Here is a 14,877-nt window from a genome sequence, read left to right as displayed (position 1 = left end):
ATTCTTGTAAAAAAAATTGGCAGCTGTAGAGTGTCCAGTCTTCTGGAATCCATCAAAAAAAGAGATTTGTCCATGTCCAGTCCACCAACAGTTCGTAAAATGACAAAGGCCACAGATTTCCATCTCACATATTTTTGTTCAATTAACAACTTCTGTAAAAACTGCCTTCTAAAAGCTGCTGTTCTGCTTTGCAAATGAACCAAACCTTGTCCCCCCTCCTCCTTTGGCAAATACAATATACTTTGTGAAACCCAATGCAATTTATCCCAGAAAAAAATCTAACAACAATGACTGAACTTTTGAAAGCAAATGTGCAGGTGGATCGACACACGCTAATTTATGCCACAGAATAGATGCCACTAAATTATTAATAAATAATATGCATCCTCTATATGACATTTGTGGTTTAAGCCATCTCCATTTATCCAAACGCCCTTTTATTTTATCAACAATCCTCTCCCAATTATTCTGCACATAACTACTGTCTCCAAGGAAAATACCTAAGTATTTAATACCATCGTTCTTCCATATTAACCCACCCGGTAAACTTGGAAAGCCATTGTCCCATTTTCCAACAGAAAGAGCATCACTCTTTGACCAGTTGATTCTGGCGGAAGAGACAATTTCAAAAACCTTAGAAACTTCAACCAAAGTATCCACATCATCCTGACCCCTAACCATCAAAAGTACATCATCTGCATATGCTGAAAGATAAAAAAAAAACATCATTGCAGCCTGGTAAAGATATACCTTTTAAGACACTTCTAAGTCTATGCAGGAAAGGCTCTATAGCCAAACTATAAAGAATTCCTGACAAAGAACATCCTTGTCTTACTCCTCTTGACACTTTAAAAGGAGCACATAAGCCACCGTTAATGTTAAGCAAACTTTCAATGTCATTATACAGTACTTTTATTTTATCTATAAAATCTGAGCTGAAGCCAAATGCACCAAGAGTCTTCCAAAGATAGGCATGCTCGACTCGATCAAAAGCTTTCTCTTGATCTATAGAAATAAAAGCTGTGTTTAAGCCAAACATTTTTGATACATCTAATATGTCTCGAACCAATGAAACATTGTCAAATATTGACCTGCCAGGGACACAATAAGATTGGTCAGGGTGAATAACCTCTTCCAGAACCTTCCCCAACTGGGTGGCCAATACTTTAGATAATAACTTGTATTTGGAGGCAAGCAAAGACACAGGACGTCATGACTTCACATCACAGAGATCCCCCTTCTTAGGGAGAAGGGTAAGAACAGCTCTATGGCAGCTCATTGACATCAGCCCTCCGGCTAAACTATCATTGAGCACCTCAAGCAAGTCCTCCTTCAATTCAGGCCAAAAGCACTTAAAAAAATCCATTGGAAGTCCATCCAAGCCAGGCGCCTTCCCACACGCCATGCTTTGAAGTGCTTTATGCAACTCTTCTAGGGTCAACACTCCAGTGAGCATCTCGTTTGACTGGTCTGAGACTTTAGGTAGCCCCTTGAAAAAACATCTTTCAGCAGCCTTGTCCTCCTTGTGCTCACAAGCATATAGTTTAGCGTAAAAATCCCAAGCCCTAGAGCGAATTTCAGCTGGGTTTAACAACATTTTACCAGATTCTGACATTAATGCATGGATAATACGCTTCTGACCATTCTTTTTATCAAGATTAAAAAAATACTTTGAAGGTGCATCCATCTCGTTCAGGGTTTGAAAACGTGACCGGACAAGAGCCCCTTGTGCTTTGCGTTCCAGCAGGTCAGCCAATTTAGTTTTCTTTTCAAATAATTTGTCCAATGTATCTTGATTATTATAAGATTGTGCCAAATTTTGACAATTTAAAATTCCATCCTCTAAGAATTTCACGCTCTGTACTGTATCTCTGGAGACATTAAGTATACTGTTGACATAACTGTTTTATCTGTGTTTTACCATACTCTCACCAGCTCTGTAATGATTCAAAAGTGTGCTTTTCAGTTCTAAAAGTGAACCAGAAATATCTAAGCATGTTCTTAAAATGATTATCATTCAACAATGCATTGTTAAAATGCCAATTAGCACTTTTAGATTTAACAGAACTAATAAATACAGAGCATAATACCAGACTATGATCTGAAATAGAAACTGGAACAATACAAGACTTTTTAAGAAACACAAACGGTCAAGTCTTGCAAGGGACACAGAATTAGCAGACATACAGTGGTGCTTGAAAGTTTGTGAACCCTTTAGAATTTTCTATATTTCTGCATAAATATGACCTAAAACATCATCAGATTTTCACACAAGTCCTAAAAGTAGATAAAGAGAACCCAGTTAAACAAATGAGACAAAAATATTATACTTGGTCATTTATTTATTGAGGAAAATGATCCAATATTACATATCTGTGAGTGGCAAAAGTATGTGAACCTCTAGGATTAGCAGTTAATTTGAAGGTGAAATTAGAGTCAGGTGTTTTCAATCAATGGGATGACAATCAGGTGTGAGTGGGCACCCTGTTTTATTTAAAGAACAGGGATCTATCAAAGTCTGATCTTCACAACACATTTGTGGAAGTGTATCATGGCATGAACAAAGGAGATTTCTGAGGACCTCAGAAAAAGCGTTGTTGATGCTCATCAGGCTGGAAAAGGTTACAAAACCATCTCTAAAGAGTTTGGACTACACCAATCCACAGTCAGACAGATTGTGTACAAATGGAGGAAATTTAAGACCATTGTTACCCTCCCCAGGAGTGGTTGACCAACAAAGATCACTCCAAGAGCAAGGTGTGTAATAGTCGGCGAGGTCACAAAGGACCCCAGGGTAACTTCTAAGCAACTGAAGGCCTCTCTCACACTGGCTAATGTTAATGTTCATGAGTCCACCATCAGGAGAACACTGAACAACAATGGTGTGCATGGCAGGGTTGCAAGGAGAAAGCCACTGCTCTCCAAAAAGAACATTGCTGCTCATCTGCAGTTTGCTAAAGATCACGTGGACACGCCAGAAGGCTATTGGAAAAATGTTTTGTGGACGGATGAGACCAAAATAGAACTTTTTGGTTTAAATGAGAAGTGTTATGTTTGGAGAAAGGAAAACACTGCATTCCAGCATAAGAACCTTATCCCATCTGTGAAACATGGTGGTGGTAGTATCGTGGTTTGGGCCTGTTTTGCTGCATCCGGGCCAGTACGGCTTGCCATCATTGATGGAACAATGAATTCTGAATTATACCAGCGAATTCCAAAGGAAAATGTCAGGACATCTGTCCATGAACTGAATCTCAAGAGAAGGTGGGTCATGCAGCAAGACAATGACCCTAAGCACACAAGTCATTCTACCAAAGAATGGTTAAAGAAGTATAAAGTTAATGTTTTGGAATGGCCAAGTCAAAGTCCTGACCTTAATCCAATCGAAATGTTGTGGAAGGACCTAAAGCGAGCAGTTCATGTGAGGAAACGCACCAACATCCCAGAGTTGAAGCTGTTCTGTATGGAGGAATGGGCTAAAATTCCTCCAGGCCGGTGTGCAGGACTGATCAACAGTTACCGCAAATGTTTAGTTGCAGTTATTGCTGCACAAGGGGGTCACACCAGATACTGAAAGCATAGGTTCACATACTTTTGCCACTCATAGATATGTAATATTGGATCATTTTCCTCAATAAATAAAGTACCAAGTATAATATTTTTGTCTCATTTGTTTAACTGGGTTTTCTTTATCTACTTTTAGGACTTGTGTGATAATCTGATGATGTTTTGGGTCATATTTATCCAGAAATATAGAAAATTCTAAAGGGTTCACAAACTTTCAAGCACCACTGTATGAGTCTGTGTGTACTGTGACACATTTCTATGTAAATTCCTCCAAACATCACTTAACTCATGTGCTTCTAGAAGTTCCATTAGTTTCCTTCGTGAAGGCATATGTGGTTCAAGGTGATTTCTGTCTATATCTTTCTCTGTACAATTAAAATCTCCACCCAAGAATAAATATTCTTCGTTAGAACAGTTTTCTAAGGTTGTATCAAGCACATCCAGAAAACACATTTGATCGAAAGCTAATGTTGGAGCATAAACACAAATAAAAATAAAAGCAGAATTCTCAAAAAGAGCCCTAACTTTAAGAATCCTACCCTTTATGATGATCTCTACAGTGTAAGAAAGAGAAATAAAACTGTGGGAGAACAAAATAGCAACACCACCACTAACAGAGGTATTGTGACTTAGAATGGCAAGACCATCCCATTCTTCATCCCAATCAGTTGCATTTCTCAGGTCATTATGTGTTTCTTGTGCAAATAAGACATCCACCTTTTTCTGTTTTATCAATTCAAAAAGTCTTGCCCTTTTTAGACTCTCCCTTGCTCCATTTACATTAAGAGAAGCTAACTGAATATTTTTCATGAGTAGAGCAAAAGAAAAACATGCTAATACACAGAGAAAGAGAAAATAAAAGCAATCTCTTCTAGACCATTTTGTCTTCATCATCGTCATCATCACCACTAACGCCATCATCACCATCCTCCTCCTCACCATACCTATCAACAGCACCATCCTCACCTCCCACTAAAACATTTATCTTTGTCAAGAACTTCTTTAACCTGAACACTTCTCTTCTAGCAAACTTACGTTTGCTCAAAAAACTCCTTGTACATTGAGCAAACTTCTGGAAAAATAATTGACAATTTGGACATTCCTGGTAAATTTAGTAACTTTTAAGAAACAGTTTAATATGACTAACATCATAACCAACAGTCCAATTAATTAACTCAAAGGCAGGTGTACTTTTTTGTGAGCAGACAGAAACACCTGAATCACTCTCACAATCATCTGCAAGACTCTGACTCTTTCCCCTTCCCAATTTTTTTGCAGGTTTTTGTTTAAGACTCATCTTTCTCTCAGGTTTCTTAAAAGGAGCCTGATCAGCATCTAGTTCCTCTTGACTCATTGGCGTTTCAGCCTGCAAATTAATCGCTTCTTTGTTTTCAATCTCATCTAACATGTTTAGGGTGACCAGATTTCCCGAGTCTAAACCCGGGACACTTTGTGTGTGACCGTGATACTTGTGCATGCACACGCATTTTGATGTAAACATGCGCCGGCTCAAACCATGGCTCAGACAGGTGCTTTTATCATTTTGTAGAAGCTCACTTTTATCAACATTTCAGAGAATAATCAAGTATTTTCTTGTCATCTACATGTACTTCTATCACAATTCAGTTAAAGTAAGAAAATCAGACAACAGATGTAATGATAGGGAATAGGCCAATAGCCTAAATTTCAGCTGATTTTTTTCACCTTTGTGAAAACGCCAAGAAAATGCATTGCTTGCATACAACCCCAATTTCAAAGAAGTTGGGACAAAGTACAAATTGTAAATAAAAATGGAATGAAATAATTTACAAATCTCAAAAACTGATATTGTATTCATAATAGAACATAGACAACATATCAAATGTCGAAAGTGAGACATTTTGAAATTTCATGCCAAATATTGGCTCATTTGAAATTTCATGACAGCAACGCATCTCAAAAAAGTTGGGACAGGGGCAATAAGAGGATGGAAAAGTTAAAGGTACAAAAAAGGAACAGCTGGAGGACCAAATTGCAACTCATTTGGTCAATTGGCAATAGGTCATTAACATGACTGGGTATAAAAAGAGCATCTTGGAGTGGCAGCGGCTCTCAGAAGTAAAGATGGGGAGAGGATCACCAATCCCCCAATTCTGTGCCAACAAATAGTGGAGCAATATCAGAAAGGAGTTTGACAGTGTAAAATTGCAAAGAGTTTGAACATATCATCATCTACAGTGCATAATATCATCAAAAGATTCAGAGAATCTGGAAGAATCTGTGCGTAAGGGTCAAGGCCGGAAAACCATACTGGATGCCCGTGATCTTTGGGCCCTTAGACGGCACTGCATCACATACAGGCATGCTTCTGTATTGGAAATCACAAAATGGGCTCAGGAATATTTCCAGAGAACATTATCTGTGAACACAATTCACCGTGCCATCCGGTGTTGCCAGCTAAAACTCTATAGTTCAAAGAAGAAGCCGTATCTAAACATGATCCAGAAGCGCAGACGTCTTCTCTGGGCCAAGGCTCATTTAAAATGGACTGTGGCAAAGTGGAAAACTGTTCTGTGGTCAGACGAATCAAAATTTGAAGTTCTTTATGGAAATCAGGGATGCTGTGTCATTCGGACTAAAGAGGAGAAGGACGACCCAAGTTATCATCAGCGCTCAGTTCAGAAGCCTGCATCTCTGATGGTATGGGGTTGCATTAGTGCGTGTGGCATGGGCAGCTTACACATCTGGAAAGACACCATCAATGCTGAAAGTTATATCCAGGTTCGAGAGCAACATATGCTCCCATCCAGACGACGTCTCTTTCAGGGAAGACCTTGCATTTTCCAACATGACAATGCCAAACCACATACTGCATCAATTACAGCATCATGGCTGCGTAGAAGAAGGGTCCGGGTACTGAACTGGCCAGTCTGCAGTCCAGATCTTTCATCCATAGAAAACATTTGGCGCATCTTAAAATGGAAGATATGACAAAAAAGACCTAAGACAGTTGAGCAACTAGAATCCTACATTAGACAAGAATGGGTTAACATTCCTATCCCTAAACTTGAGCAATGATTAATTTTCTCAGTTTAAACATTTGATATGTCATCTATGTTCTATTCTGAATAAAATATGCAATTTTGAAACTTCCACATCATTGCATTCCGTTTTTATTTACAATTTGTACTTTGCCCCAACTTTTTTGGAATCAGGCTTGTATTAACATCAACATTTTATGCGATGAACTTTTTTTTTTTTTAAACAATAGGCTATGCATTGTAACAGGAACGAGCACATGAGCCTAATTGTTGTCACCTCCGAACCTTTACCCAAAATGCCTCTGTTTAATCTTAACCAGTGTAGGCTATTAACTAGTTTGAAAACGTGAACCCTGAGTTGACAACAGCATCAAACAAGTCAAGACAATCTATGATACAGATTAAAGACAGATGAAACAGATGAAAGACAACAAAAATGTTTCAGAAACAGCCACCCACCCTAAAGAAGATGCCATTTTATTGCATATATTTACATGATGAGTGAATTTGCTCCAGTAGCGCTTTATTGCCCGAGAGCCTGCTGTGAAACTGCGAGCAAATATCGTCGAAATTGGCCCGGGTAATGAGCAAGGCTTCAAGAGTAGGCACGGTCATGCGATTCCTCTCATCAGTCCAGGCGTTGCTCATGAGTGAAAATATTCGCTCAACTGGAGCATTGGTGCCAGGTACACTGTAAAAAATGTAACTTGCAAAATTGTTGAGTGAAAAAAGGATTCTAAGTTGAATGAGCAAATTTCCCTTCTAACTATTCAAGTAACTAAAAAAAATAGTTGAGACGCCTTTCCTTCGCCACAAGTTCATAGGAATTGGAAAATTAAGTTAAGTGAACTTATATATTCAAGTGCTGATTGACGCCCCTTAACCAATGCCACTGCGCATGCACACTTCACAAGTTCGAAAGTTTCAACGGTCGGATGGAGTGAGAAGTCCATGGAAACTGACACGAGACATTGTATAGGACTATAGACTAAGCTTTCCTCAACAGAGGCCAGGGAATTCCCTCCTTGTATATCGGTATTTGTTTCTGTTTGTGAAATAATGGGCAAAGTGAAGTAGAACTTAAGTGTTGAGAGGTTTATGTTAACTAAAAAATGCAATGCACACTAAATATCATCTCATTATCTCTAGCCGCTTTATCCTGTTCTACAGGGTCGCAGGCAAGCTGGAGCCTATCCCAGCTGAATACGGGCGAAAGGCGGGGTACACCCTGGACAAGTCGCCAGGTCATCACAGGGCTGACACATAGACACAGACAACCATTCACACTCACATTCACACCTACGGTCAATTTAGAGTCACCAGTTAACCTAACCTGCGTGTCTTTGGACTGTGGGGGAAACCGGAGCACCCGGAGGAAACCCACGCGGACACGGGGAGAACATGCAAACTCCACACAGAAAGGCCCTCGCCGGCCACGGGGCTCGAACCCAGACCTTCTTGCTGTGAGGCGACAGCGCTAACCACTACACCACCGTGCCACCCCGAAGTTAAAATGAATTTTTAAATATTTAAATGAGTTATTGTTGATCATATATATATATATATATATATATATATATATATATATATATATATATATATATATATATATATATATATATATATATATATATATATATATATATACAACCCTGATTCCAAAAAAGTTGGGACAAAGTACAAATTGTAAATAAAAACGGAATGCAATGATGTGAAAATTTCAAAATTCCATATTTTATTCAGAATAGAACATAGATGACATATCAAATGCTTAAACTGAGAAAGTGTATCATTTAAAGAGAAAAATTAGGTGATTTTAAATTTCATGACAACAACACATCTCAAAAAAGTTGGGACAAGGCCATGTTTACCACTGTGAGACATCCCCTTTTCTCTTTACAACAGTCTGTAAACGTCTGGGGACTGAGGAGACAAGTTGCTCAAGTTTAGGGATAGGAATGTTAACCCATTCTTGTCTAATGTAGGATTCTAGTTGCTCCACTGTCTTAGGTCTTTTTTGTTGTATCTTCCGTTTTATGATGCGCCAAATGTTTTCTATGGGTGAAAGATCTGGACTGCAGGCTGGCCAGTTCAGTACCCGGACCCTTCTTCTACGCAGCCATGATGCTGTAATTGATGCAGTATGTGGTTTGGCATTGTCATGTTGGAAAATGCAAGGTCTTCCCTGAAAGAGACGTCGTCTGGATGGGAGCATATGTTGCTCTCGAACCTGGATATAACTTTCAGCATTGATGGTGTCTTTCCAGATGTGTAAGCTGCCCATGCCACACGCACTAATGCAACCTCATACCATCAGAGATGCAGGCTTCTGAACTGAGCGCTGATGACAACTTGGGTCGTCCTTCTCCTCTTTAGTCTGAATGACAAGGCGTCCCTGATTTCCATAAAGAACTTCAAATTTTGATTTGTCTGACCACAGAACAGTTTTCCACTTTGCCACAGTCCATTTTAAATGAGCCTTGGCCCAGAGAAGACGTCTGTGCTTCTGGATCATGTTTAGATACGGCTTCTTCTTTGAACTGTAGAGTTTTAGCTGGCAACGGCGGATGACACGGTGAATTGTGTTCACAGATAATGTTCTCTGGAAATATTCCTGAGCCCATTTTGTGATTTCCAATACAGAAGCATGCCTGTATGTGATGCAGTGCCGTCTAAGGGCCCGAAGATCACGGGCACCCAGTATGGTTTTCCGGCCTTGACCCTTACGCACAGAGATTCTTCCAGATTCTCTGAATCTTTTGATGATATTATGCACTGTAGATGATGATATGTTCAAACTCTTTTCAATTTTACACTGTCGAACTCCTTTCTGATATTGCTCCACTATTTGTTGGCGCAGAATTAGGGGGATTGGTGATCCTCTTCCCATCTTTACTTCTGAGAGCGGCTGCCACTCCAAGATGCTCTTTTTATACCCAGTCATGTTAATGACCTATTGCCAATTGACCTAATGAGTTGCAATTTGGTCCTCCAGCTGTTCCTTTTTTGTACCTTTAACTTTTCCATCCTTTTATTGCCCCTGTCCCAACTTTTTTGAGATGTGTTGCTGTCATGAAATTTCAAATGAGCCAATATTTGGCATGAAATTTCAAAATGTCTCACTTTCGACATTTGATATGTTGTCTATGTTCTATTGTGAATACAATATCAGTTTTTGAGATTTGTAAATTATTGCATTCCGTTTTTATTTACAATTTGTACTTTGTCCCAACTTTTTTGGAATCGGGGTTGTGTGTATGTATGTGTGTGTGTGTGTGTGTGTGTGTGTGTGTGTGTGTGTGTATATATATATATATATATATATATATATATATCATTTTATTTTATTTTATATTTATTATTTAGGTATCATTAAAGATTCTTAAATCATTAATGTTTTTAAGCTTTCTATAGGGATTCTACTTTAATCTTGTTTTGAAAATAAAGAACAGTGTCATAAATTTACTACGTCTAGTATGATGTAGGATATTAGATTAGAGCTGACTGTGTGTGTGGGGGGGGTCCCGGGCAGTGTGATCCGGCTGATCATGCAGTACCTGAAGGAGAACAATCTGCTGCGCACTCTGGCCACACTGCAGGAGGAGAGCACGGTGGTTCTACACACAGTCGACAGCATCGAGAGCTTCATGGAGGATGTGAACAGCGGCCGGTGGGATGCAGTGCTGCGAGCCATCCAACACCTCAAACTACCTGACCAGCTGCTCATCGACCTGTATGAGCAGGTGAGAGTCAGAGACACGGTGAGAACAGCGCTTTGCACGTGTTACAGTTCAGAATGCAAATATGGAGCATGGTATGAATGTATAATGTATGCAAATATGACACATTTCTGGATGTTTATGTTAATGTACAGGTTCTAAATGCAAATGCAACACATGCCATATGTTACAAATGTACTTCAACGAGTGAGGGGTTGGTTTTTTTTAATTCTTTTTCAGGTATCAGCTCTGTAAGATTAATATTTGCTTGTAGAAGTGTACTCCTCCATGCAGAACATCTCATTCTCATCACATTATCTCTAGCCGCTTTATCCTTCTACAGGGTCGCAGGCAAGCTGGAGCCTATCCCAGCTGACTACGGGCGAAAGGCGGGGTACTGTACACCCTGGACAAGTCGCCAGGTCATCACAGGGCTGACACATAAACACAGACAACCATTCACACCTAAGGTCAATTTAGAGTCACCAGTTAACCTAACCTGCATGTCTTTGGACTGTGGGGGAAACCGGAGCACCCGGAGGAAACCCACGCGGACACGGGGAGAACATGCAAACTCCGCACAGAAAGGCCCTCGCCGGCCACGGGGCTCGAACCCGGACCTTCTTGCTGTGAGGCGACAGCGCTAACCACTACACCACCGTGCCGCCCTCCATGCAGAACATGTTAAAACCATTTATATTCCAGAGTTCAGACTCCAATGTTGCATCTCAATATCTTGTTTTTTCACTGAACATGTTGATGGTGTTTATGGAGAAAATGTTTGATTTTGGACTCATACAAATCCACTCATTGCTCCAGGGAGACTTGGTGAAACTCAGTTTCCTGGATTCTTTCAGGAAAAACTTGTGCAGTTTGCTATTGATGTAGTGTCTAATTACAAACTTGACAACCTCGATAACCAACTCATCAATACAATTCAGAAATTTATCGCGGGAGGACATTCTCAAAGCCTTTAGGCTTTCTTTCTCAAAACAAATGACCAACAGCCATCTGTCTCTTGTTTTATGCTCTTTTGGTTTTCTGCATGTTGGTGGATGAAGAAGAGATTTTGTGTGCAGCATCATATTTAAACCCCAGGGGAACACCATGCGTTAGATCCATTTTCCTTTCATTCTTTTGGATTTTTTCCCCAGTTGTCTCCCCAATTCCCAAATCTGGCCAATTCCCACCCACCAGACAGCTCTCCCCTATCACACGACTGCTACGAATCAGGGAGAGAGCAGGCCATCACGTGCTTCCTCCATGCATCTTTCTGAACTGCTGCTTATGCAACGTTAAGCACTAACCCACTTCTGTATGCATGAGCTCACAGATGCCCATGATTGGCGAGCATCACTGTAATTGGCCGAGGAGAGAGGATGCCACCCCTCCCCCCTCTCTCCCTCCCTCTGAGAGCACAAGCCAATTTTTTGCTCTCTTGAGCCCCCGGCCATTGATGGCTGTGGCATCGTTGGGGTTCAGATGAACTTTTCTGTTGTGCCACGCAGGAACTGGGTCAGATACATTTCTAGTCATTCTTAAGAGGTCAGGTCGAGGAAGTGCCAAGGAGACGATTGCCGTAATAAAAGATATAAAGACTGTCCTGTGCTCATCTCAGGACTTCTATTCACAATCTGAACAAACTGTAAACATACATTTCATATGCTTTATATGTTTATTTCTGTACATTTTCCGACAGGTGGTCCTGGAGCTGATCGAGTTGAAAGAACTTGGAGCCGCAGGTTGTTTATTGACTCAGACGGACCCCATGATCATGCTGAAACACACTCAGCCTGAACGATACACCAAGCTGGAAGCTCTGCTCACAAACAAGCACTTTGACCCAAATGAGGTAGATGAGTGGTAAACTTATTGGATAATACAAGTACAGCAGGGTTCGGTTTGTAAACTGAATCCAGAACTATCCACACCTTGATTTGAGTACCGGTGCCCATTTACCACTTCATAAAAGTAGGTGGAGTTTCTGTAATGACAAGGTGGAGCTTATCACTAATAATGGCAGCAACAAGGAGGTTCATGGTCTGTTTAAACTACATACTGAGCAAAAAAATTTAATGCTGATGCAGCGACTAAACCGAATAGACCGGTGTAGTCGGTGGGAATATTGGATGTGACCAAATACTGATTTCTGGTAGAAAAGTTGTTTCTACTCACTAAAATGTCAATTACTGCTGGTTTATGTGATAATCTTGTGAAGCTTGTGTTTCATCAGTGTCTAGCTTCACCCATGTCCCTGTTTGGTTCTCTTGGTACTTTGGAAAAAACGGTATCTGAATTTAACCGTAGATTCACTTTGCATCCAGATTGAAATGAGAATGGATCCATTATGAACTTTAAGACTTAAAAAAAAAAATCAAAAGACAGCACCTGCTAATATCAACTGGGTATTACTGTAAATCCAATACATGATGGGTTTTCACTCTGTCCTGCTGAAGGTTTACCCAGAAGGCAGCAGCAAAGAGAAGCGCAGGTTGGCTATAGCTCAGGCACTGGTTGGAGAGGTCAGTGTGGTTCCTCCCTCTCGCCTCATGGCTCTGCTCGGACAGGTGGGTTCTCATCTGTTAGGAACCTTTATACCTTTAATTACCAACATAATTTAATCTATAACCAGGACTAGAATTTAAGTGATATATCTAGTAACAACCCTGATATTAATCTGGTGCAAATCAGTAAAGCTTGTAAATAAAATGGAAAAACATTGAAAAGCAAAGTGAGTAACTTTGTGTTTTGCTGAAAATGGAGCCCCATTAGTGTCAGTGGTTCTGTTTTGAATTAGGTGGGGTTTACATTAGACCGTATCGGCAGATCATCAGATTAACGTTTTTAAAACGATTAGTGTGCACACAGCAACACCAATACACGATTCGCGTGCACACAGCAACACCAATACACGGATACGCTCGGCTCCGCAGGCATCCTGCGTTCCAAATCACTCCGCCCTGAACAGCGAGTGCCCTCTGGAGGGTGCGCACTCCGGCCCTGCGCAGCTCACAGAGCGCGCGAGTGAAGTGCACGAGCCACAATTCGGGACTGAGCCGCTGTGTGTTTGATCCCAGCGCATATCACTTACCACTTGCAAGTGGAAGGATGGCAAGCCTAAAGACAATCACAACTACACAATGGGCAGTATTTGCATCAGTATTTGCAGTATTTTCATACTTTTATACTCTTTAATGAAAGGTGATACAAGGCGGAAGTCCGCGCCGTTTTTCAGCAGTCGCGTCACATGACCAACGCCAGCGAATCAGGAAGGTGGATGTCACAGTGACGTTGTCCAATGACGACGCCAGCTAGAGCTCAGCACAGCGTATCCGCGTATTCTCAATGTTTACACAGCACCGGACCAGACACAATCTGGATTGAATACGTGGACCCTGGCGGATTCCCGTTTCCCGGCGTTTCCAGGCGGTTTAATGTAAACGGACAGTGCATCCGCGAAGAAAACGAGACAGATACAGTCTAATGTAAACTTGGCCTTAGACTCAGAGTAATGTAATAACTAAACCTGCTAATAGATCTGTCCAGTTGTCCTGTTGTTATTCTTAAGTGTTACATGGCTTTGTTGAATACGTGATCCTGATTGGTCAATTGTAGCATTCTTCAGGGTGTTATTTCTGTAGAACAGACTGTTCCTATGGACCACATCATTAGAGGAAGCAATAAAATAATTAATCATGATTTCTTTAGTAAGTAATGATGTAATAATCAGAATAATGTACAGCGAGCTGGTCGTCATCACAAAATAAATCCCTACATTTTAATCCAGGTCATGGTGGCGTGTCAGTTCCAGCTCCGTGTGCTAATTTAGACCAAAATGCTGCCAGACTCAGCTGTTAAATCTATAACATATAAATAATATCCTGGTAAATACTAACCCAGCTCGAACAGTGCTTCGCAGATTAATCAAACATTGAAGAACATTTTGCTTTAATACCCCTGCCTGAGGTTCTGAACCCCACTGAACCTCCATGTTGTCCACGCAGGGTCGTTTATGCGAGAGCGCTCTGTACAGGTTACAGGAGACCAAAGCGCTGAGGCAGTTTGGATCATTAGCCATGTTGGTAAGTGAAGCGTGAGGACACACGCTTTATCGCACTTTGCTGGTGTAACTCGTGGACGTGAGGCTGTTCATCTTTATGTGACCTTTCCAGTCTCTGAAGTGGCAGCAGCACCAGGGTCTCCTGCCCCCTGGGATGTCTATAGACCTGTTCCGAGGCAAAACAATGATGAAAGACCTGGAGGAAGAGCGCTTCCCCACTCAGCTCAGCCACCTGATAAAGGTAGAGTGACGGATCATGAAAAAACACTGAAGCAGGTCAAAGCCTGCCAAGAAGCTGCAAGCCAAAAACGCCATTACACCAGATATCTGAGGACACATTCTTTAACCTCTAGAATCCAGTGAATGAAATGGATGAGCCATCACTCTTCTCACTTTTATAACCCAAGAAGTGAGATGCAGCATTCGAGCAGGAATAAATGAATGATATATAGAGGATGTGTACTTCATAGTCAAGTCACCTTCTCATGTACGTAATGATAACTTGGACCTT

General features: G+C 40.8%; 1 protein-coding gene across 1 annotated transcript in view; it reads left to right on the top strand.

The window, feature by feature from the left end:
* smu1b (SMU1 DNA replication regulator and spliceosomal factor b) overlaps positions 1-14,877 on the top strand; it is a 47,778-nt gene that overhangs the window by 18,361 nt on the left and 14,540 nt on the right. Inside the window, exons 2-6 of the mRNA XM_060915694.1 lie at positions 10,120-10,330; positions 12,006-12,158; positions 12,763-12,873; positions 14,311-14,388; positions 14,479-14,607. Coding sequence (XP_060771677.1) covers positions 10,120-10,330; positions 12,006-12,158; positions 12,763-12,873; positions 14,311-14,388; positions 14,479-14,607 — 682 coding nt within the window. The remainder of the gene's footprint in view (positions 1-10,119; positions 10,331-12,005; positions 12,159-12,762; positions 12,874-14,310; positions 14,389-14,478; positions 14,608-14,877) is intronic.

Source organism: Neoarius graeffei, chromosome 3 (genome assembly GCF_027579695.1).
Source record: "Neoarius graeffei isolate fNeoGra1 chromosome 3, fNeoGra1.pri, whole genome shotgun sequence".
Lineage (NCBI taxonomy): Eukaryota > Metazoa > Chordata > Actinopteri > Siluriformes > Ariidae > Neoarius > Neoarius graeffei.
This window is presented reverse-complemented; position numbering and strand designations above follow the sequence as displayed.